This window comes from Gigantopelta aegis, chromosome 13 (assembly GCF_016097555.1).
Source record: "Gigantopelta aegis isolate Gae_Host chromosome 13, Gae_host_genome, whole genome shotgun sequence".
Taxonomy (NCBI): domain Eukaryota; kingdom Metazoa; phylum Mollusca; class Gastropoda; order Neomphalida; family Peltospiridae; genus Gigantopelta; species Gigantopelta aegis.
In genome coordinates, this window is record NC_054711.1 from 6,315,045 (window position 1) to 6,340,120 (window position 25,076).

At 37.1% G+C, this 25,076-nt stretch overlaps 2 protein-coding genes across 2 annotated transcripts; one reads left to right on the forward strand and one right to left on the reverse strand.

Annotated features, from left to right (window-relative positions):
* Nucleotides 1-5,062: 5,062 nt before the first annotated feature.
* On the reverse strand, nucleotides 5,063-9,041 carry LOC121387551 (protein N-lysine methyltransferase METTL21A-like). The gene is made up of 3 exons (XM_041518708.1): nucleotides 8,640-9,041; nucleotides 7,457-7,568; nucleotides 5,063-5,450 (listed from the first exon to the last, which is right to left on the reverse strand). Exons 1-3 carry the CDS (start codon nucleotides 8,961-8,963, stop codon nucleotides 5,077-5,079), a joined length of 810 nt encoding a protein of 269 aa, XP_041374642.1. The 5' UTR covers nucleotides 8,964-9,041; the 3' UTR covers nucleotides 5,063-5,076.
* Nucleotides 9,042-9,322: 281 nt separating this feature from the next.
* LOC121387462 (uncharacterized protein C7orf57 homolog) lies at nucleotides 9,323-23,906 on the forward strand. The gene is made up of 7 exons (XM_041518583.1): nucleotides 9,323-9,478; nucleotides 10,911-11,096; nucleotides 12,870-12,996; nucleotides 13,833-14,114; nucleotides 15,552-15,677; nucleotides 16,480-16,602; nucleotides 20,920-23,906. Exons 1-7 carry the CDS (start codon nucleotides 9,445-9,447, stop codon nucleotides 20,987-20,989), a joined length of 948 nt encoding a protein of 315 aa, XP_041374517.1. The 5' UTR covers nucleotides 9,323-9,444; the 3' UTR covers nucleotides 20,990-23,906.
* The last annotated feature ends 1,170 nt before the right edge of the window (nucleotides 23,907-25,076 follow it).

The following is a 25,076-nucleotide window of genomic DNA, read 5'->3' on the forward strand; positions in this document are numbered from 1 at the left end:
ACATTTTATTTATGGTTATATGGCATCAGACATATGGGCTACTCTTCTCAGTTAGCAGCAAGGGGTCTTTTATATGCACCATCCCACAGACAGGGTAGTAAATACCACGACCTTTAATATGCCAGTCATGGTGCACTGGCTGGAACGAGAAATAGCCTACCGACGGGGATCGATCCCAGACCGACTACATATATCGAGCGTGCGCTTTACCACTGGGCTACGTCTCGCCCACAGAGCTTTATGAGTTACACCCCAGGACTTAAATTATAAGATGACTTTACAGAGTATATGTATAGTGAAATTCAACAAAATAAGACCTGTAAAACAGAATTCCCTCAAAACCGAGTACAGAACATAATCTCTCTAAACTGGATACCCCTTTAAACTGGACTCTTCACTTGTCCCAGTGGGTGTCTTGTTTAGAGCGGTTGCACTGTATATATATATATATACATCTGTCTCGGTGGTGTCCTGGTTAAACAACTGGACATAAGGTTGGTAGGTACAGGATTCACAGCCAGGTACCGGCTCCTACCCAGAGCGAGTTTTAACAACGCAATGGGTCGGTGTAAGACCACTACACCTTCTTCACTAACAACTAACGCACTGTACTGGACAGACAGCCCAGATAAGTGAAGTGTGTGCCCAGGACAGCGTGCTTGAACCTTAATTGGATATAAGCACGAAAATAAGTTGAAATGAAAATGAAACTACATGTATATCTATACAGTTCAAATAAATATTTCTCTGGCTATCAATGATGTCTATAATTGCATGTGATGGTTAAAAACTGGCCGGTCAGCGTTTCTGCCAGAAATAAATTTTTGGGTATGGTGCTATGGAATTGAATGCAACCACAGTCAACAGGAGGTGTGGGGGGCCTCCCCCAGAAAGAAAATGGGTTAAGTTTAGGGTTTGGGTTAAGTAAATCATACAGTAATGATAAAGAGTAATGAATTTTGTCTAAAGGTTAACTTTAAAATAAAATTAAAATCTGCAAAAACATTTGGGTATGGTGCCATACACATTTTATCCTCTGGTAGAAACCCTGCAGTGATGTAAATTTATTGAATCGGAGACTTCTAGTATTATTGTTTGTAGAAATCCATGACTATATATTATGCTCAACAAAATTCATTAAGCGCCAGTAATGTTTGGGTTAGTTTTTGTTAGAGTTGTATTAAAATAGGTTAGCAAATTTTTATACATTTTTGTATTTTGTACCATATACATGAATAAAGAAAATTAGTGAAAATATCTACCGGCTCTTAATGAGTTTTGTTGAGTACATACCTGTACTGTCCATAGTGCCATGTTGTGACAAGGACATTTCTATAGTTGTTGTTAATGCATTTTGTTGATGAAATATATCGTTTCAAACATGTTCAAATCACTATTATAACACTAAGACAAGTGCATTGACTTTACATATGTAACGCAGTCTTCTATCAGGCCCATAGGAACCAGGGATGTAATTCACTAAACTCTCGCAACTTTGCGTGATCTCACAGTGCAATGCAAAAAGACTTGCAAAGAGGATGCTTTGTTGTCTAGCAGAGCCTTAGAGAGCTTTGTGAATTAGACCCCTGGTGAGGTGAGGTGGGAGAGCTGTGCTCAATATTTTAAAACCATAACATTTACTTTGTTATTATAACCTTTAAAACATGTTTTGTTATAACATTTTAAAGCAACAGAAAATTGTCATCTAAAACATTTAGGGCTCACACTAAAACAGATTTCCTTGAAAATTATTAAAAAGTGGTTAATTAAAAAATATATATATATTAGCCAAAGAATAAATGTTGTAGCCACTTGGTATAAAAATTAGCAATTGTCTAATTTGGCAATGGACAGGGTGAGCCTTGACATTGCTTTACATTTTTTTTTTTTAAGCTACAGATGCTAGCAAATCACATTTGAGGGTAAACATAGGACTTAATTGCACAGCCTCATTTCAAACATCTTTCCTATGGGCTTGTGTATAAAGTTTTATTTAATGTACAGATATATGATCCAATTGTCAATCGACATCATTATAAAATAAATTTTGTTTAAACAAATATCTGTGTGGTTCATTTTTCTAAAAATAAAAGATGAAATTATTGTTAAAAAGCTAAAAACTATACAGAGCTTAAAGCATTGTTTCCCCTAGGGGCCGTTCAGACCCTGCACTGACCCCTTGAATTTCTTGACCATCCAACTACTCTGCCAACCGTCTGAATAAAAATCCTGGGGGTAAATACTGGAAAGATACTATTTTCAACACTTCAGATCAAATTCAGTTTTATTTTGCAGACACATATGGAATTTATGCAGGAGGGGTCTCAGAAGCTCTTCCAAAACAGCAAGGGATCTTTTATATATAATTTCCCATAGACAGGACAGTACATATCACAGACTTTGATGTACATGTACCAGTCATGGTGCACTGGTCGAGGTAGAGGAAAACCTGGGTCCATCGAAGGCTAATCAATCCTATGACACTGAATTTGCCTCATGCAAGTGTTCGACCACTGAATCACATCCCACCCTTGTAAAGTATCACATACTGCATCTACATGAGTTATGATTTAAGGCTAAAGTTTGGTTTTGTTTAACAATACCAATAGAGCACAGATTTATCACCGGCTACTGAATGTCAAACATTTCATAACTCTGACATATAGAGTAGTTTTAGAGGAAAGTAGCTATATTTTTTGACTGGCAGCATGGGATAAAAAAAAGAACAAGTTTGTTTTGTTTAACAACACCACTAGAGCACATTGATTTATTAATCATCAGCTGTTGTATGTCAAACATTTGGTAATTTTTGCATATAATTTTAGAGATGAAACCTGCTACATTTTCCCATTAGTAGCAAGTGATCTTTTATATGCACATACCACGGCTTTTGATATACCAGTTGTGGTGCACCGACTAGAATGACAAATAGCCCAATGGGCCCATCAACAGGGATCGATCCCAAACCGACTGCGCATCAAGCAAGCCCTATACTAGGGCTAGCTCTGGGTGAGGAAATAATTTCGCCAAATCATCTATTAACCTTTAAAAATTGCAGAAATCGACAGTTATTTTATATAAAATGTCAAAAATTACATGTAATTCTTTCAGCTGTTTAAAATCTAATATGCCAACTGCTTTCAATATTGGCAACTGGTGAAGCTGGCTTGTGCCAGAGCTAGCCCTGTTTAAACCCACCGGGCTACAACTCACAATCCAAGTACTCGTACAGACCCTATACAAGGAAGGAAAGGTTTTATTTAACAATGCACTCAACACATTTTATTTACGGTTACGAATCACACAGATATTGAGAGAGGAAACCTGCTGTCGCCACTTCATGAGCTACTCTTTTCAATTAGCAGCAAGGGATCTTTTATATGCACCATCCCACAGACAGGATAGTACATACTACCGCCTTTAATATGCCAATCGTTGTGCACTGGCTGTAATGAGAAATAGACCAATGGGCCCACTGACGGGGTTCGATCCCAGACCGACCGCACATCAGAGACACTACAATGGGCCACAGACTGCAATCATTCTTCCCACAGACAGGACAGCACAAACTACAACCTTTAATATATACAGGCCATGGAGCACCGGTTGGGATGACTTTGACTTTGACCTATTTTAACAGGCCCCTATACCACTACGGTTTCAGGCATGTCCATCCCGGGTCCTGTCTCTGGATAACCAGGGACTCAACCCAATTGGGATGAGAGAAATCCGAATCAGAGAATGGGTCCAGTGATGGGGTTCGATCCTGCAACTAAGGGACCTTAGGGGAGCTCCCTACTACTGACTGAGCTGGATCCCACCCCATACATGTTGTGTTTTGGCCAGAGTTAAATCTGTGTTGTGTCTACATGACATCTAAATAAAGTGGATTAATGTTTCTGGTCTAAGACGTACATCACTGAACTTTTCTTGATAAACTATTTTAACAGTAATTTATTTCCAAAATGGAAGAAACTCATTTGAAAAAATATATATATTTACATTCATGTGTGATAATATGGTCCTAATCAATTCATCTCCTTTATTATGTTCAGTATTTTCAATTGTTTAGATTTTTACAAAGTTTTAACATGCTATAAGAAGTGGAAGTAAACAAGCGACCTCCATGACCTCTAAAGCAGTCAAGACTACTGTATTAGTGACACTAATTTGTTTAATAAAGTTAAATGACACCACTAGAGCACATTGATTAACTAATCATCGGCTATTGGATGTCAAACGCATTAATAAGGAAGGAAGGAAATGTTTTATTTAACGACGCACTCAACACATTTTATTTACAGTTATATGGCATCAGACATAATGTTAAAGACCACACAAATGTTGAGAAAGGAAACCCGCTGTTGCCACTTCATGGGCTACTCTTTTCGATTAGCAGCAAGGATGTTTTATATGCACCATCCCACACAGGATAGTACATACCACGGCCTTTGTTACACCAGTTGTAGAGCACTGGCTGGAATGAGAAATAGCCCAATTGGTCCACTGGCGGGAATCGCTCCTAGACAGACTGCACATCAAGCGAACGCTTTACCCCTGGGCTACGTTTCGCCCCATATTTGGTAATTATGACTCATAATCATCAGAGGAAACCTGCTACACTTTTCTAATGCAGCAAGTGATCTTATATATGTGCTTCCCCACAGACAAGAAAGCACATACAATGGCTGTTATCCAGTTGTGGTGCACTAGTTGGAACAGGAAAAAAAAATCTGAATGGATCCAACGAGGTGGTTCGATCCAGCGACACAAGCACCTCAAGCGAGCACTCAACCGACTGGGCTAAATCCCGCCCCCACTAAAATTTAAACTTGGTCATGTGTCTACATGGGATCGTAAATTTAAGTAGAGCTATGGTCAACCCGAATAAAAGTGAGTCTGACCCTGGTACTAACCCTGGCATGACTGCCAAGTTAAAATAAATCTAGTTAAATTTTATCTAAAATTTTGTCATGGGATCACCATGGGGACATTTAACCCGGATTAAAACAATTTGCGTAGACTGACCTTAACAAACAAACAAACAAACAAACAAACAAACTGTATAACAAAGAATTATGATTTCAGTAAACACTTGTAAATAACAATATCTCTTTCACTATCGTGAAATATTCGTTGGACTTTGAAATTCTCTTTTAAAATGGCCAAGAACATTTTGTCTCTGTCATAACGGATTTTACACGACAAGAGAAGAATGGTCTTTTCACTACACACGTGCAGAAGTGTGCGCTTCAAGTGGGAAAACGTCTCTTCGATATAGATGATGTCTGCACCCAATATAATGTCGTAATGCTCTTTAAAGTTAGATAACTCTTGAGTCCAGTCCAAAACTTCCGCTCGTATTGATGTATCACTGGGAACATTTTCCGTCACAATATTTTTCAAGTTTTCCAAAGCTTCTTTTCTTTCAGTTACGATGACATCTCCACCTAAAAAATAAAAATAAAAATGAAGTATATCTTAAGGACTCAATTATGTAACATCCAGCCAGTGCACCATGACTGGTATACCAAAGGCTGTGGTATGTACTACCCTGTCTGTGGGATGGTGCATATAAAAAATCCCTTGCTGCTAATCGAAAAGAGTAGCCAATGAAGTGGTGACAGTGGGTTTCTTCTCTGAATATCTCTGTGGTCCTTAACCATATGTCTGACGCTATATAACTGTAAATAAAATGTTTTGAGTTTGTCGTTAAATAAAATATTTCCTTTCAATTACGTAACAAGGTTTATATGCTGTTATTGACTAATTTTGACGACTATGATTTTTAATGGTATTTTCTGTGACCTTTTGGGTGAGTTTCAAAATAAGCATACGAGACCAGGGTGGGGTGAGGTGGGGGATGTAGGGAGGAAACTGCTGGAGCAAATCTTTGAATTCTGTCAAAAACAGCCAAAATCAACCTGCCTTAAAACTTTTCACTATGTTTTTCCATCATTCTACTAACATTAGTTGTAATCCATATGTAAATGCATAATGATTTGTTTGCAAACCTATAAAGCTGTTTGGTAGCAATGCTAATATGAATAAACATTACTAAATCCAGATTAAAGCATTTTCATTTAACTTGGGCATAAATCAGCCTGCCCCCCTACAAAAGTAAGGTCCCATACACTTTTATGCAACTATTGACCATCAAGTTAAAGTTAAAATCTGTTTTCTTTCACGACACCACTTATGAACACGATTAATTAATCATCGGCTATTGAATGCCAAACATTTGAATAGTTTAACTCTGTCTAACTCTCAGAAGAAAACCGCTAAATTTGTCCATTGATAGCAAGAGATCCTTTATATGCACCTACCAAGACAGGACAACACATACCACAGACTTAGATAACCCAGTCATGCATGGAGCCTGTACACCTATGAGTTTCAAGGATGTTTAAGTTATCATACAAATGTACAATGCAGCTTCATTTTGAGCAATTGAAAACATAACTCTTTCACTTGAATAAAACAGGAGGCACAGTGTTTCTGCCAGACACTTTTGGGTATGGCGCTATGGAATTGAATGCAACCACAGTCAACAGAGGGATATTGGGGGCCTCTCCCAGAAAGAAAATGGATTACGTTTAGGGTCAGGGTTAAGAAAATCATACAGTAATGATAAGAATAATTAATTTTGTCAAAAGGTTAACTTAAAAAAAAAAATCTGCAAAAATATTTGGGTATGGTGCCATACCCATTTTACCCTCTGGCAGAAACCCTGAGGCAGGATATAACTGAGTGGTAAAGCGCTTGCCTGACACACGGTCGGTCTAGGATTGATCCCCATCAGTGGACCTATTGGACTATGTCTCGTTCCAGCCAGTGCACCACGACTGGTATATCAAAGGCTGTGGTATGTGCTTTCCTGTCTTGCTATTAATGGGAAAATGTTGCAGGTTTCCTCTCCAAGACTGTATGTCAAAATTACCAAATGTTTGACATCCAGTAGTCTATGATTAATGAATTAATGTGTTCTAGTGGTATTGTTAAACAAAACAAACTTTAACTTTACTGATAGACGAGAAGATTTCTAGATGCTGCTAATTTGGTATCTCTAATACACCATGCACATGCAAGTAATACTACACTGCAGTGAAGAAATGAAGGAAATGTTTTATTTAATGACGCAATCAATACATTTTATTTACGGTTAAATGGTGTCGGACATATGATTAAGGACCACACAGATATTGAGGGAGGAAACCCACTGTCGCCATTTCATGGGCTACTCTTTTCGGTTAGCAGCAAGTGATCTTTTATATGCACCATCCCATTGACAGGATAGCACATACCACTGCCTTTGATGTACCAGTCGTGGTGCACTGGCTGGAGCGAGAAATAGCCCAATGGCCCACTGAAGGGGATCAATCCCAACCCAATAACACATCAAGTGAGTGCTTTACCACTGGGCTACCGCTTGCCCTACACTGCAGTGAATACACACCTAGTAAAGCTGCGACTATTCCAGCCAGACCGGTCCCAGCTCCAAGTTCAAGGACAGTTTTCCCATCTACCAGTCCAGGATTCTCTTCCAAATACTCACACAAGACCACTGCCTGGATTAATTAAACAAATTTTAAAAAATTACAATCATAGTTTTTAGTAAACACTAGTGCAAATACTCAGCTATTTGAGAGCTAAACAGGCATTTAGATGGTTATAATCGCTCTATGACGAAAACATGGGATTTGTGAATGAATGCAGAACATGGTGAAACGTTATAAAATGCAGGGATGTGAGAGGGGCTGGAACAAAAAAGCTTACTGTGGCACGGGTTCAGGGGCCTCTCAAGGGCTCCTGAAGAAAAATTGTTTGCAACCCCTGGAACTGCCAAAAAAATGCATTCAATGCTAACATTGTAACAAATCTAAACTGTTATAACTTATAATATAAGGTACACATCATAAACCTGAAACCGTGAAAACATGCAAATGAACCGTGTGTGGTCAACTGTATTGAACAAAATGTTTTGGGGTTTTTTTAAAGATAAAATGGAAAAGCGCATTTATGCGTTTCCATGTAGCTCTCACATTCCTGAAAATGTTCCGATAAATGTTCACTTTGCCTAGTTTTATCAAACTTCTCACCTTTCTTCTGAGAACGGACAAGTTGCTACTAATTTTTTAATTCTAAATTAGGGCCTGTACTATATTCCAAAACCAGACTCGGTGGTATAGTGGTTAGGCCTTAGGACATAAAGGTGGTAGGTATCAGAGCAAGTTTTAATGACTCAATGGGTAAGTGTAAAACCACTACACCCTTTCTTTTCTCTCACTAACCACAAACCCTCTGACCAGAGAAGATGTGTGTGCCCAGAATAGCGTGCTTGAACCGTAATAGGATTATAAGCACGAACATATTACATATATACATGTATAAATTAAATTTATGAAATAGGCCCCTATTCTAAAGTAAACACTGGACACTTATAGTCCGTCCCATCATTCTATAAACAATGTTTTTGGTAAATAATTTCAATTTGGTTTAATGTAAGAAGAAAAGTTAAAGTGTTTTGGAAGTAACAAACAAACAAATACTATTTTTGTGTGCAATTTACAAATCAATTGGCTCAGAAATACATAACCTTCCCTGTGGGAACTCAGTCACAGGAGGTAACTTTAACTTACTGCATCCCACACAACAGCGGCTACACCGATGTCTTGCCACTTTTGTTGTACGTGGATTTTATGCTTAGCAAAAGTAAACTCTCTGCTAGAGTGTTGATGAGGCATCAAGCTGTCTTTGTTATACGGGACCACAGCAAGCGCCTTGTTTTCTTGTCGTTCACTGGAATACATACTGCCGTCAACTCTGTTTTCGTGCACCTCGCATTCTTGTGATTTGCAAACGTTCGCTTGGGAATCAAATGGTTTATCGGCAGCGTTATTTGACAATGAAGCAATACATATCAGAAACAATGAAGCATGTGTGAAATATAAAATCAACACCATTTCATAACCGATATTGATCGAAACAGCTGCTAATCGTAAAATAAGTTTCCATTTGTTTTGTTAAAGGATTTCAGAAAACGGGCGGAAATTAAGATAAATACATAAAGGCTAATCACTATTTAGTAGTACTTCTTTAGCATGTCCATCGTGTGTTTGTAACGACCAGAAACATCGACATTTAATGTTAATAGTTAACAAAACTATTATATTATGGTATATGATTTTATTTAAAAGCAATACTATAGTTATCATTCTAAATCACAATAAATACATCGATATAATGTGGTCAAATATAATTGATTGTTTAGAATGTACTTTTCAACTATTTCTCGTGTGATGTTGCGAGATTTGGTTCCATGACAACGTTTACAAATGGAGAGTTGTATTGTTTATTGTAGGTAGTGTATAAACGGTATTTTCACATAATTATTTGCATTTCAAGGGGAACTTGTAATACTCAACTACTGCAAAGGTTGTTAGGATGTCATCAATGAACCAGAACTTGAAAGAATGTGGTAAGTTTTTAAATATTGGAATCTGAATCATTTGGGGTAGGGGAGGCGGATGTTTTGCACGTTATCGTCCCCCCCCCCCTCCCCCCACTTCCCCCAATGACCAACACCTTTCTTTCTTTAATGTTGTACTTTATGATATATCCTGGGCATGAGTTTGATCCTTACCCCCCCTTTCAATGATTAAGGTTAGTCTTAGAGCCTTGATACAGAGCGGTTTTTACCTAGGTAACCAATTGTTCGGTTACGTGAATTAAATTTGCGTAACCCGTGGGTTACCTGATTGGTTACCTCAAAATTACATTGAAATTATATTTTAAATACATAGTTTTTAGCTCAAACATAAAGTTAAAACAAATACAAAAGAAAACATTTTACCAAAAAAAATATGTCTTTAATGCTTGCTAAAGTTAACAATATTATAAAAGAACTGAATATCAGCCCCAGTACTGAAACAAAATACAGGGGCATAACCAGACATTTTTGTTAGCATTTCGCACGCCAAAGGTGTGCCCGAGCCGGGGGATTCGGGAGGTCTCCCCCTGTGAAAATTTTTAAAACTCAGAACCGCTGTAGATGCATTCTGAAACTTTTCAAAGGCATTCTTTCTATCTTTTTTCGAGTCAATTTTAAGAGGATATTTTATAGAACAATTACATAAGCCTCGACCTATTCCCGGATTATGTTTTTGCATTACGCACATGCATACTGTGCGTAATGGGCACTACATCTTTGAAATAGATACATAATTATTTGAAGGGATTCCTTTTTTCGTTTTGCGCTGGTTACGCTACTTTCACATTATCGATGGTACTTCTATACTACAGTGACGTTCCAAATGTTTGTTTTTTAAAGCTTGTTATGCGATGTTAGTATTTTTCAATTTTTGTGACACTTTTGGATTCCTGTTTACGTTAAAACTTTTTTTAACATATGTAAAATTATAGGCAATCCAATACTATGTCTACATATATTCCTTTAGAGGTAAAATAGCAGCAGATAATTTAGCCGTCCCTAGAGGTCCGAGCACATTTCTTTAAAACTTTTTTAAAAGTTTAGACTGTTTGCAAGTTACAACTGTTGCAATATAACGTTGTCTACTGGTTTTCTGCACATCAAGTATCTAAAATTCAGCCCAAAACATTTTTCGGAATACTAGTAGTATGTCTGCGTGAATAAACTTCCTGTAATTGTGAAGTTTGCAAGTTTTAATTTCTGAACGTTTACAGGTCATGACGTAACCAATTTGCGGTTCGCGTAAATTTAGTTTTGCGTAACCGACACGCGAACAGAACGGCGGTTCGCGTGAAATATTGTACCCTGGTGTGACATACACCACCGTTATAACACTGACTATCTGTTTGAACATCATACATATAGGTTATTCCAGAGGACCAATCACTTATATACAAATTGATATCTTCTTTTGTCTCAGGATGGTTTTACCATGCACCAGTCAAGCGACAAGAGTCTGCAGAGCCAGTCCCAGTTCCCATGACATCTCAGATTCCTGGACTGAACCCGGTTGACCCCGATGAATTTAATGACAAACCAAGAGAAATGGTGTTCAGAGACACGGATACCAAATACATAAGACTCGCCAAAGAAGGAGGTCGTAAGGGTATGAAATGCTTCTCTGTTTTTTCTCTTTTTTTAAATCAGAAGATATTTTCAGATTTTACCTCCTAAAAATCATATTCCTCATAATGATTTGGAGGAATCACATTCCACAAAATATTATACAGTCATGAATGGAAAATTGCACTCTTCAAAATAATCAGGGTATTGGGGAGAGTTGTGAAGGGATTGTAATTTTTATCATTGCAGATTGGATTTAATAAATTAATAACATTTTCGCCAAAGAAATTAAGGTCGTAAGGGTATGAAATGCTTCTCTGTTTTTATCTCTTTTTTTAAATCAGAAGATATTTTCAGATTTACCTCCTAAAAAATCATATTCCTCATAATGATTTGTCCTAATCACATTCCACAAAATATTATACAGTCATGATGGAAAGATTGCACTCTTCAAAAAGATTCAGGGTATTGGGGAGAGTTGGTGAAGGGATTGTAATTTTTATCATTGCAGATTGGATTTAAGCTAAATTAATAACATTTTAAAAATAAAAACCCTGCAATCTTTTATATATATAGCTATCTGATATATATATGAAACTATATAGCGTATACAAAAGTGGAATAACTGGTTACTGTCTTCAGATATCGGCTTTATCCTGCGAAGGTTAGAATGGCGAATGAAGCAAGGCTCTGCCGAATGAAGAGCTGCATTCGCCATTCGACCTGAGCGGGATAAAGCCGATATCTTAAGACAGTAACCAGTTATTTCTTTTATCCTGCAATCCTACAGGAGTATTCGGAAAATCATTATTTATTCCAGTTTTGTGTACGCAAATCGAGTATTGTCAACCTAGCAAGGCTTTTTCCGTATGTCGTCATACAAGATGCATAACGTCATTATTGTAAGACACTAGCTACATTCTGTCACATTAAAACAGCATTTCCAAACTCTAATTCATAAATAAATATACAAGTTTTGTATTGTTATCGAAAAACTTAAAGTTATTTGTATTTACTGTACTTCAGCAAATGATTTAAAGAATATGTTTATTGAAAATCTACTCTGAAATACTCGAGTTGGGCTTATGTCACGTGACCTATATTTTTGGTCAGTGACCGAAAATATAGAGATTTATCTAGTCACAATATCTTGCCAATGTATACAGTGATTGCTGGATAAAAAAAAATATATATATATATATATATACACTTGAAAGTAGAAGTGTGGCTTGGATCAGATAAGGGACACATTCTATCGTACATCTCAGATTGAATTGACAGTGGTGCAGGAATTTTCTAAATTCTGTTATAGAATATAATTTAAGTTTGTTACTCCCTCCTCCAATTTACCATCAATCACACACATTGCAGCCTTTTTTTTTTTCCAGAACCATTTGCAGACATATTTAATATATGATATGTTGAGTACTATTCACACGACCTGTAGTTAGTAAACTTAATTTTTTCTTTTTTTTCAATCTGGCTAGATTCTCGTAACTGTTTGCAATCTGGCTAGATTCTCGTAACTGTTTGCAATCTGGCTAGATTCTCGTAAATGTTTGCAATCTTGCTAGAGATTCTCGTAACTATCTTGGCGCTATGATATCGTAAAACCTGTGTAAGCTATGTCGTTATAACGGCGCATGCTAAACTATACAGCTGTTTTAAGTTATCATAGTGCTAAAATAGCTTCAGAAATCTGGGCCCAGGGTTATTATTATAACTGGTATGTACATTGTGCATCCTGTCAATTTGTAAACTCTTACAAATGTACTGAATTGGTTTGAAAGACAACATTGCTTTAATATTTTTTCAGATCTTTTAGCCTTCAGAGAGGTGAAGCCAAAGAGTAAAGAAGCCAAAGGCTACCCACGAGTCGACTGGTACTACTTGGAGGATAACCGACGTGAAGACGAAGAAGCATCGAAGGGGCAGGACAAATTGTAAGCATCATGCAAAATATCTTAAGCGACAGTCGTTAATTAAAGGGGGCAGGATTTAGCTCAGTCGGTTGAGTGCTCGCGTGAGGTGCTTGTGTCGCAGGATCGAACCACCTTGGACCTATTTGACTGATTGGTTTCTTTTCTCGTTCCAACCAGTGCGACACAACTGGACAAAGGCCGTGGTATTAGCTTTCCTGTCTGTGGGAAAGTGCATATAAAATATCCCATGCTGCATTAGGAAGTTCTGTTTTATAAATGTATTATTATTAGAATGTTTTTTTTTTGAGTTATGTTTTAATAACGTGGGACACATGTATATTGATGGAGGAAAGAAATAAAGGATCCGTACACCGATTCTGTATCTCAGACACCATATAATGATAAATAAAACTGTGTCGAGTTCAACATGTTAAATAAAACATTTCTTCTTATACAAGATCCAAATAGTCACTTTTACTGTCCTGTTTGTTGGATGATACATATAAAAGATGCCTTGCTGCTAATCAAAAAGAGTAGCTTATGGAGTGGTGGCAGCTGGTTTCTTTTCTCTCGTTATCTGTGTGATCCTTAACCACATGTCTGACACCATGTAACCATCAATAAAAATGTGTTTAGTGCATCATTAAATAAACCAATTCTTCTACAAGATGCAGATTGTCACTGTTTAAAACATTTTCTGAGGTGCCTTTCTGTCCCTATGCCATGTCATAGCCAGGACCCGGGATTCACATGCCTGAAATCCAAGTGGTATCTGGGCATCTACAAATAGTTCAAGCTCAAGCTCTGAGGTGTCTTTAAACCATACATTCCTTTCTTTTGTTCCCACTGTTTTGTAGAAACTGGCAGTTCCTCCTGCCAGAGTACATGGTGCATGACAGTTATCAACCAGGTGGCGATCAGACTCCAGAATCGTCGAGCACTTGCAAGAAGAGAGTTCCGTTTGCCCAGGACAACATGTCGGTGTTTACGCGTGACCCAGTGTCGGCCACTGACAAGACCGTGAAGATCGACAACGCACGACCTCCTGGCTACGGCGTTCGGAACTGCAAACCTGTACGCACCAAGTGCAATCCAGCAGAAAACAAGAAAAGAAATGATATGAACAATTCAAACACATCGTAAGTAACACATGTGAACATGTTTAGTTGTAGGTTTTTTTTTCTTTGTTGGTTTTTTTTTTTTAGACTGGTGTTTGTTTAATGACCGTCATTGTGTTTAGAGACGTTAGTGGAGTTGTAATGATTTTTTTTTTTTTTTTTTTAATTCACAGAAGCTCTTGTTTTCATTTGTATCCATCACAAGGCATGAGATTTTTAATCCAAATACTGACTACAAACCCTGAGTGAGTGCTCCGCAAGGCTCAATGGGTAGGTGTAAACCACTTGCACCGACCATGCAGTGATCCATAACTGGTTCAACAAAGGCCATGGTTTGTGCTATCCTGCCTGTGGGAAGCGCAAATAAAAGATCCCTTGCTGCTAATCGGAAGAGTAGCCCATGTAGTGCCGACAGCGGGTTTCCTCTCAAAATCTGTGTGGTCCATAACCATATGTCTGACGTCATATAACCGTAAATAAAATGTGTTGAGTGCGTCGTTAAATAAAACACTTCTTTCCATCACAACCATAAGAGAAAAAGTGATGGATATTTTTACATACATGTATGAACATATTTTTTTTTTTTTTTTATCATAAACTATTAATTTAAATCAAAATCACTGAAATTGATACTTTACAAAGACAGACAAAATCGAAACTAAGCTAGGTATGTGTGAACATGTTGAGTCATATGTAGAAACTTTCTCAAACATATTTTGCTCAGAAGCACATGAAAATATAGTTTACATATGTATACGCTTAGCTTTGGGTGAGTAGAAAATTTCACCAAATTATCTTTCAAACTTAAAATTAAAAACATTGTTTTCCAACAAAATATCAGTCGTTACCTGAAAAATGTTCGCCAAATTAAAATAAAATTTGCCAATTGTTTTAAAAATTCACAATTGGCAAATTTTGTGGCTGCCAGAACTAGCCCATAGATGTAACATCTTACACAGCAGGTAAACTTTCAGAATTTAAAAAAAATATATTTGCCTGTTGAATGGTGACAGACTGAAATATAGCTTAACATTTCAAGATACATCAGATATTAATTAAATTATATTTTTAGTAAAGTTGTTGTACATGACATCATTGTATACATGTGTTAAAGTCAAAGTTGTGTACATTTTAGTTTAGTATCGTGTCTCGATTCGATACGCAAGTTTCAGAGATCATTACACAATTTTAAAACATTAAAAAGCAATCAAATTTGAATTGACCAGAAATGTTGCTAATCAAATTTGAATTGACCAGATATGTTGCTAATCAAATTTGAATTGACCAGAAATGTTGCTAATCAAATTTGAATTGATCAGATATGTTGCTAATCAAAAAAATTTAAACAAAATGTTCCCTGTATGTACATTTGAGTTTTTATTATTTTTATATTTATCCCTTTGTTTGGCTTACTATTAAGAAAAACATTATATTAACAACAAGTTGACCTTGTTTCAGAAACAAAGTGAAAGAAGTGAGTGAGAAACATCAAGCGGACATGAACAAACTTCTGTCATACGCGTATGAGAAGGAGTGGCATCAGTCGCACAAAGACACAAAAGACAAAGACAAGACGTCCACGAGGTATTTCATTAATACACAGTGTTCGTACTTGTATCTACAACCGCAGACCCACACATGGCTCTCACTACAAACAAATACACTCCCAATCCCCGCTGCCCATCATTTAACTTCTCTCTATCTCTGTCACTCTTTCTTTGTGTGTTTCTGTCTCTCTCAATTTCGCTCTCTCTCTCTCTCTCTCTCTCTCTCTCTCTCTCTCTCTCTCTCTCTCTCTCTCTCTCTCTCTATATCTATCTGTCTCACACTCTCTCTCTGTCACACTCATTCTTTCTCTGTCTGTGTCTCTTTCTCTCTCTCCGTGTCTCAGTCTCACTCACTCACTGATAACACACATAACTTGCTTTGTTTGGAAAACATACTCACTGAGCAAGGGCAGATTATGGTTTAGATAAAGGGGGTTTCTGAAACAATATGTAAATGTGTATAATTTGAAATTACAAATTTTAGAGAGACAGACAGGGACAGAGAGAGACTGTTTATTGTGAACTGTTTCAAACTGATGTGTACATCAGGGCTACTTAATACAGTTACTTGCATACTTGCATTCATTTTTAGCCGGGGGGGGGGGTCTTGTGCTGAGTGCTGAGGGGCAAATTGTGGTCTGAGCTAGAGGACCCTTTTGTCTATGTTTTCTCTGAACACCTATATGAATAGCCTAACATTTTACTGGAAAACATTGTTTGACTCAAGTCTCGGTCGAACCTGTAAAAACCAAAAACAGAAAACAGAATATCAAGTGAAAAAAATTGTCCATTCATGTTCCTTTTCTGATAACTACACTCAGATTTTATGTTTATTTTAGGAAAGACCAAAAAACTGATGGAAAAGATGATAAAACGGTGACAAACAGGGGTTCAGCACAAAACAGGGGTTCAGCACAAAAAAAGAAAACTAATGAAGAAAAAGAATTATTTAAACTTTCAAGGTAATATTTTGAATAAAATTACAATAATGATATGATCAGAGTTGCTCAGCCTTTCTTAACCCAATTTCAGTTAATGAAAATGGTTACCTTCAACATGCCCAGATTCTAAGATTTAGTCCGGTTTTGTAATATTACCAAGCCACAGATTGATTGTTTGCTGGATTGCTAAAACAAACTGGAGTTACTGGCCTTTTCGTCTTGTAATACCAATACATAGATCCTGTACAATGGTAGATAGATATACATGTACCGGTACATAGATCTGACAGTGTATTGGATTACCATTAAAACAAACTTGAGTCACTGCTTATTGTAGGAGACAGGACATAGCCCAGTGGTAAAGCTCTCGCTTGATGTGCGTTTGGTTTGGGATCGATCCCCATCGGTGGGCCCATTGGGCTATTTCTCGTTCCAGTCAGTGCACCGTGACTGGTATATCAAAGGCTATGGTATGTGCTATTCTGCTTGTGGGATGGTGCATATAAAAGATTCCTTGCTACTAATGGGGAAAATGTAGCAGGTTTCCTCTCTAAGACTATGTCAAAATTATCAAATGTTTGACATCCAGTAGCCGATGATTAATAAATTAATGGTGTCAATGAACAAAACAAACTTCTTTTTCTTTCTGCTTATTGTAATACCAAGATCTGACAAAATGCTGAATTTCATTCATTACAACTTATTTTCTTGCTTATATCCAATTACAGTTCAAGCACGCTGTCCTGGACACATATCAGCTGTGTGTCCAGGACAGTGGGTTAGTTGTTAGTGATTAGTGAGAGAGAAGAGGGTGTAGTGGTCTTACACGTATCCATTGAGTCATTAAAACTCGCTCTGCGTGGGAGCTAGACGGTACTGGGCTGTGAACCCTGTACCTACCAGTCGTATGTCCAATGGCTTAACCACGACACCACCGAGGCCAGTATGCTTAATTGGATTGGATAACATATTAATGTGCCTATATCCAGTTACAGTTCAAGCACTATGCTGAATTAAATTGTCCTGGAGACCAACTGCATGGTGTTACTTCCCTTTAAAGTTATATTGTAATACCTACATGTAGCCATAGATCTGTCAGTCAGTTGGATTAATTAAAACAAATTAGTTATATTGTAATACCTACATGTAACCATAGATCTGTCAGTCAGTTGGATTAATTAAAACAAATTAGTTATATTGTAATACCTAGCCATAGATCTGTCAGTCAGTTGGATTAATTAAAACAAATTAGTTATATTGTAATACCTACATGTAACCATAGATCTGTCAGTCAGTTGGATTAATTAAAACAAATTAGTTATATTGTAATACCTAGCCATAGATCTGTCAGTCAGTTGGATTAATTAAAACAAATTAGTTATATTGTAATACCTACATGTAACCATAGATCTGTCAGTCAGTTGGATTAATTAAAACAAATTAGTTATATTGTAATACCTAGCCATAGATCTGTCAGTCAGTTGGATTAATTAAAACAAATTAGTTATATTGTAATACCTACATGTAACCATAGATCTGTCAGTCAGTTGGATTAATTAAAACAAATTAGTTATATTGTAATACCTAGCCATAGATCTGTCAGTCAGTTGGATTAATTAAAACAAATTAGTTATATTGTAATACCTAGCCATAGATCTGTCAGTCATTTGGATTAATTAAAACAAATTAGTTATATTGTAATACCTACATGTAGCCATAGATCTGTCAGTCAGTTGGATTAATTAAAACAAATTAGAGTTCCTGCCCTTTTCTATTACATTGTAATACTAAACCACAGATCAAACAGTCTGCTGGATTAAAGTGACAGACCGTAGTTTTTAAAAGCCAGATTTTTCATTTAAATTAGAAGTACTTATACAATTTATTATTTAGAATATGTTTTTGTAATACCCCAAAATACATTTTTCATAATTCTAAAAATGCACTTCATCTGAGAAGCTCTGGTCTATTTTTGGATGGTATTTCCCCATTAAAACATCACAGACTTTAGCTTCTCTCTCTTATAACCTTATTCACATGTGTTGCAGGGGGCTAATTCACTGAACTCTCGCAACTTTGCGATATCGCAGTACAATGCAAAGAGGACGCTTTGTTGTCTAGCAGAACCTAAGAGAGCTTTGTGAATTAGGCCTCTGGTTTGTAGATTAACTAAATGTAGTGTCCATTTTTACAGGCTGAAACTAGGGTCTGCGCCTTTAATAGTCATTATAAAACCCTAGAGTTACTGATCTTTACGGGTCTGCGCCTTTAATAGCCATTATAAAACCCTAGAGTTACTGATCTTTACGGGCTGACACTAGGGTCTGCGCCTTTAATAGTCATTATAAAACCCCAGAGTTACTGATCTTTACGGGCTGACACTAGGGTCTGCGCCTTTAATAGCCATTATAAAACCCTAGAGTTACTGATCTTTACGGGTCTGCGCCTTTAATAGTCATTATAAAACCCTAGAGTTACTGATCTTTACGGGCTGACACTAGGGTCTGCGCCTTTAATAGAGTTACCATTATAAATAAAACCCTAGAGTTACTGATCTTTACGGGCTGAAACTAGGGTCTGCGCCTTTAATAGCCATTATAAAACCCTAGAGTTACTGATCTTTACGGGCTGACACTAGGGTCTGCGCCTTTAATAGTCATTATAAAACCCTAGAGTTAATAGTCATGAGTCTTTACGGGCTGACACTAGGGTCTGCGCCTTTAATAGTCATTATAAAACCCTAGAGTTGCTGATCTTTACGGGCTGACACTAGGGTCTGCGCCTTTAATAGCCATTATACAACCCTAGAGTTGCTGATCTTTACGGGCTGACACTAGGGTCTGCGCCTTTAATAGCCATTGTAAAACCCTAGAGTTACTGATCTTTACGGGCTGACACTAGGGTCTGTGCCTTTAATAGTCATTGTAAAACCCTAGAGTTACTGATCTTTACGGGCTGAAACTAGGGTCTGCGCCTTTAATAGCCATTGTAAAACCCTAGAGTTAGTGATCTTTACGGGCTGAAACTAGGGTCTGCGCCTTTAATAGCCATTATAAAACCCTAGAGTTAGTGATCTTTACGGGCTGAAACTAGGGTCTGCGCCTTTAATAGTCATTATAAAACCCTAGAGTTACTGATCTTTACGGGCTGACACTAGGGTCTGCGCCTTTAATAGTCATTATAAAACCCTAGAGTTACTGATCTTTACGGGCTGAAACTAGGGTCTGCGCCTTTAATAGCCATTATAAAACCCTAGAGTTAGTGATCTTTACGGGCTGAAACTAGGGTCTGCGCCTTTAATAGCCATTATAAAACCCTAGAGTTAGTGATCTTTATGGGCTGAAACTAGGGTCTGCGCCTTTAATAGCCATTATAAAAACCCTAGAGTTAGTGATCTTTACGGGCTGAAACTAGGGTCTGCGCCTTTAATAGCCATTATAAAACCCTAGAGTTAGTGATCTTTACGGGCTGAAACTAGGGTCTGCGCCTTTAATAGCCATTATAAAAAAACCCTAGAGTTAGTGATCTTTACGGGCTGAAACTAGGGTCTGCGCCTTTAATAGCCATTATAAAACCCTAGAGTTACTGATCTTTACGGGCTGAAACTAGGGTCTGCGCCTTTAATAGCCATTATAAAACCTTTATAAACAACCCTAGAGTTAGTGATCTTTATGGGCTGAAACTAGGGTCTGCGTCTTTAATAGCCATTATAAAACCCTAGAGTTAGTGATCTTTACGGGCTGAAACTAGGGTCTGCGCCTTTAATAGCCATTATAAAACCCTAGAGTTAGTGATCTTTACGGGCTGAAACTAGGGTCTGCGCCTTTAATAGCCATTATAAAACCCTAGAGTTACTGATCTTTACGGGCTGAAACAACCCTAGAGTTAGTGATCTTTATGGGCTGAAACTAAGGTCTGCGTCTTTAATAGCCATTATAAAACCCTAGAGTTACTGATCTTTACGGGCTGAAACTAGGGTCTGCGCCTTTAATAGGCATTATAAAACCCTAGAGTTAGTGATCTTTACGGGCTGAAACTAGGGTCTGCGCCTTTAATAGCCATTATAAAACCCTAGAGTTAGTGATCTTTACGGGCTGAAACTAGGGTCTGTGCCTTTAATAGCCATTATAAAACCCTAGAGTTACTGATCTTTACGGGCTGAAACTAGGGTCTGCATCTTTAATAGCCATTATAAAACCCTAGAGTTACTGAGCTTTTGTCTTGTATTATAATTCCAAGACACGGATCTGAAAGTGGAGGCATCGTTCTGTGTACCATGAACACATTTCTGTTTAATAAAATGATAATTGTAGTAATACATTTTTTAATTTTTTGCAGGTTCAAGAATATCCCAGCGAAAATCGATACCCACCAACCACCAAAGGAAACTGTGACAGTTTCAAATTAGATGTTGTTTTTCATTGCATGATGTTTTGTCAGTATTCCATTATTCCGTCCATTTTTACGTGCTGTCATTCCATTTGTGAAAAACACAGATTAAGGCAGGAAATATTGTTTATCGTAGGTGTGTACAAGAACGACTATATTGTAATGTGTTACAAAGACAATTGAAGAATTTGTTGTTTCTTTTACATCAATGTCACCTATTAATTTTTCATCCTCATGTGAAATACCATGCGTATATTCAAAACTTTATTCTGGTGCAGATAATCGGTTCCTAAACATTCCAAATGAGTGAGAACGTCAGTGTCGGATCCAGAGAATCCATTTAGGGGGGCCTCAAGGACATGAGGCAGAATGCCAATGGAACTTGAGGGGATCATAAAAAAATGAAAATTAATATATAATAGATCCACCTCTGAACGTGTTCCTGTTCCCAAATCCCACACTACATGTACCTTGCTTTGTGATGTGACAACAATGGATTCTTAGCTGTTCACAAATGCAGTTTCAAATATATGGCATGTTTCAACTTTTTCTTCTTCTTTTTTTGTCTTTGTAGCACATTATGATATAGTTACTGATAATGTATTTTTGTGTGTGTGTGTCCTGTGCCTACAATTGACCCTATCTGTATCAGACTGATTAATGACAGGGCTCGAACTTAAAAATTTGTCTCCAAAAGCAATTTTTTTAAGAATTGCCATGGCTGGAACGGCCCACCGACAGCAATTTTGAGCCTGCCTATGGCAAGATTTTGTTAAAGTAACATTTGCAGTAAATACACATGACTGAAAGGTTATTTTGTTGTATGTAGACACTTCAAACGAACAACTGTTAAATACTGGCAGATAATGTACACCAGGTGTATACATTTTGCCATTGTTGAAGAGCTTTACCGATGACACAAAAGTGCCGTTGGTGATGCTGTCTACCTACGGCAATTTTTATCGGTTCCGTCATGAAGTTCAAGCCCTGCATTTATACATTTTGCCGTCTGTGAGGAGCTTTACTGATCGCAGTAATTTTTATCCGGCAATTGTCATTGTTGCTGCCGTTAAGTTCGAGCCCTGTAATGATGATATGATGGTATGTAATATAAACACAACTGAAGACATACATATTTTCTTAGTTCTACGTGGATCTAATTTAAAAACAAATTTTAAAAATAAGATAAAAACAACCGGGTCCAATTTCACAAAATAAGCCAACTTTGGCAAGTAAACGTAAAGCTACAACTAAACTACAATTCCTATACTATATATATATATATACACATATTTAATTTTCTTTTGTCCTTAAAATGCTTCATCTTCCATAATGATGTAAGTTGCTGCTTGAAATAGATGCCAAACACGTGTAAACATATGATGAGTATAACTGCTAGTCGCAGATGTAAACTTACGATGTTTTGTGAAATTGACTCCAGAGACCCAGTTTAAACCCTCAGTAATCCATTCCTGGCTCTGTCAGATCCTGTACATGTCATCCAAGAACCAGTTTAGATTCTCAAAGGCTACAGAAATCAAGTTTAGACCTCCCTCTCCAGTTCTGACCTTCAGAGAGTCGGATTCTCATAGACCTGCAGGCCCATGATTATAAAACATAGAGTAGACTCAAATCTCTCAATAACATCACATGCATACAATTTGTATTTGTGTTGTCTCAGACTCTATGATAGTCTTGAGTCTACTCTAAATATTTTATAAGCACAGGACTGGGGCCCATGCTTATAAAACTTTTATAGAGTCCAGACTCGATCTCTAATGATGTCGCACGCATACAATTTGTATGGCATTGTTGAGACGTCCAGAGATCACATACATGTATTCTATTTAGACCTTTACAAATACAATTTGTGTCTCGGATCCAGTTTATACCATCAGAGATCCAGTTTAGAACCCCAAAGTTCCAATGTATACCCAAAGATATTAAAGCCCATTGTAGATCCCCAATGTATTTTTTTCTCTTTTTTTTGAACATGTTATGCAATGAAGTTTTAAACTTAAATAGCAGATTGTAGCTTCTTCTTTTTTTTGCATTCCTGTGTTTCATTACCCATTATTAAAAACTGAAAGCTATCTGAGAAGTTTAATTTTTCACAGTATGTAGTTTTAAAACATTTTACTTTGTAAAGCAGTATTATTTTTTTGTGATTACTCCAACAGATATTCTCTGCCATCAGCTATATTGTAGCTTGTTTTTGTTTTTTTACCATTGTGGTGAAAAAACAAAATGCCAAAATATAAAATGAAGTGGTTTAAAGAGACAATGCCAAAATATGTAATAGATTTATTCATTCTGCAGCTTTATGTACATTTATTGTCTAAAAATTTAAACTGAAGTATTTACTTAATGTCAGGTCACAGGCTAGCTCTATATATTTTTATAAGATGGTTTTAGTGGTTTGTTAACAGGAAGCAGTGATGGGATATATATTTTTTCTTTTTTGTAGACGTGGCACAAAAGCAAAATGTCACCTGTAAACAATTTGTTAAATTTGTACATGAGTACATGTATGTATTGTTTGTTGCATGATAAGTTAAATTTTGTAAACATGTACATGTATACATATTTATGTTATGTTATTTTTTGTTGTTATTGTTCTCTTATCCTAAGCCATTTTCATTTTTAGCTTTTCTTTTTGCTTGCTGTTAGCATTTAGTGCAAGCACATGATTTTTAAAAAATATTTATATCAAAATGATTTTAATCAATTTTAATGCAGGTGCCACAAATGTCTGAATGCAATATGGTACAAAGCATTAATTTAATACTGGTATTTAGGAAAACACTTTTTCTGCTATCAATCTTGAGTTTGTTACCTTTACGTTTTTTTATTTAATTTTTTATTTACAGCTTTTAATAAAATAATAATTTTAAGCAGGCTATAAACATGAAAATTTGAATACATAATTATATGTACTGCGATTCTTTGTTGTTTTTTAAAAATCCATTGTTGATTACAAAGATGACAAAAAAGTAACTGGAACATTACCCTCTAACTCATTAAGGGACACCATTAACAGGGCCAGCGCCATTCAAACAGCATTACGTTAAAGTCTAGACTTTAAGTTTTATAAGCACAGGGCCAGAACTTCGAACATTTTCTTGGGAGCGGGACATAGCTCAGTGGTACAGCGCTCACCTGATTCGCGATCGATCTAGGATTGATTCCCGTCAGTGGGCCCATTGGGCTATTTCTCGCTGCAGCCAGTGCTCCACAACTGGTATAACAAAGGCCGTGGTACATGTATGTACTATCCTGTCTGTGTGATGGTGCATATAAAAGATCCCTGTGATGGTGCATATAGAAGATCCCTTGTTGCTAATCGAAAAGAGTAGCCCATGAAGGCAACAGCGGGTTTCCTCTCTCATTCATCTCTCAATATCTGTGAGGTCCTTCATATTTTTCCCGACGCCATATAACTAAATAAAATGTGTTGAGTGTGTTGTTAAAACATTTCCATCAACATTTTCTCAGTGGAGCATATAACCCAGTAACAGGTTTGGGCCGTCAAATGCATGTATTTTCATCCCTCTGGACCATCAATGTAACCGTGTCGCCCCTCCCACACAAACACACACACACACACACACTTTACCTCTTTTTTTTCTTTTTTTTTAACGACAACACTAGAGCACATTGATTTATTAATCCTCTGCTATATTTCAAATAGTATGTCACATATTTGGTCATTTTGATATTTAGTGTTACCACGGCCTTTGATATACCAGTCATGGTGCACTCACTAGAGCAAGAAATAGCCCAATGGGCCACCGACGGGGATCAATCCTAGAGTGACTGCACATCAGGCAAGTGCTTTACCACTGAGCTACGTCTCGCCCACACACACATATGCACATATATTTTCAAATACATTCCAGTGGCCCTCATTAATCCTAAAAGAAGCAGTAAATAGACCAGTTTTGTTGATCTTGAAGTTTGAGCTGGATTAACCTCTCGCCCCCCCCCCCCCCCCCCCCTTCGCAGGGACAGGTGGTTTCTTGTATCTTCCCTTTTCAATCATAAGTGATCGACATTTTTCATTTTCAAAAAAAATTGTACGCTGGCCCCTTAACCCCTCCCCCCCC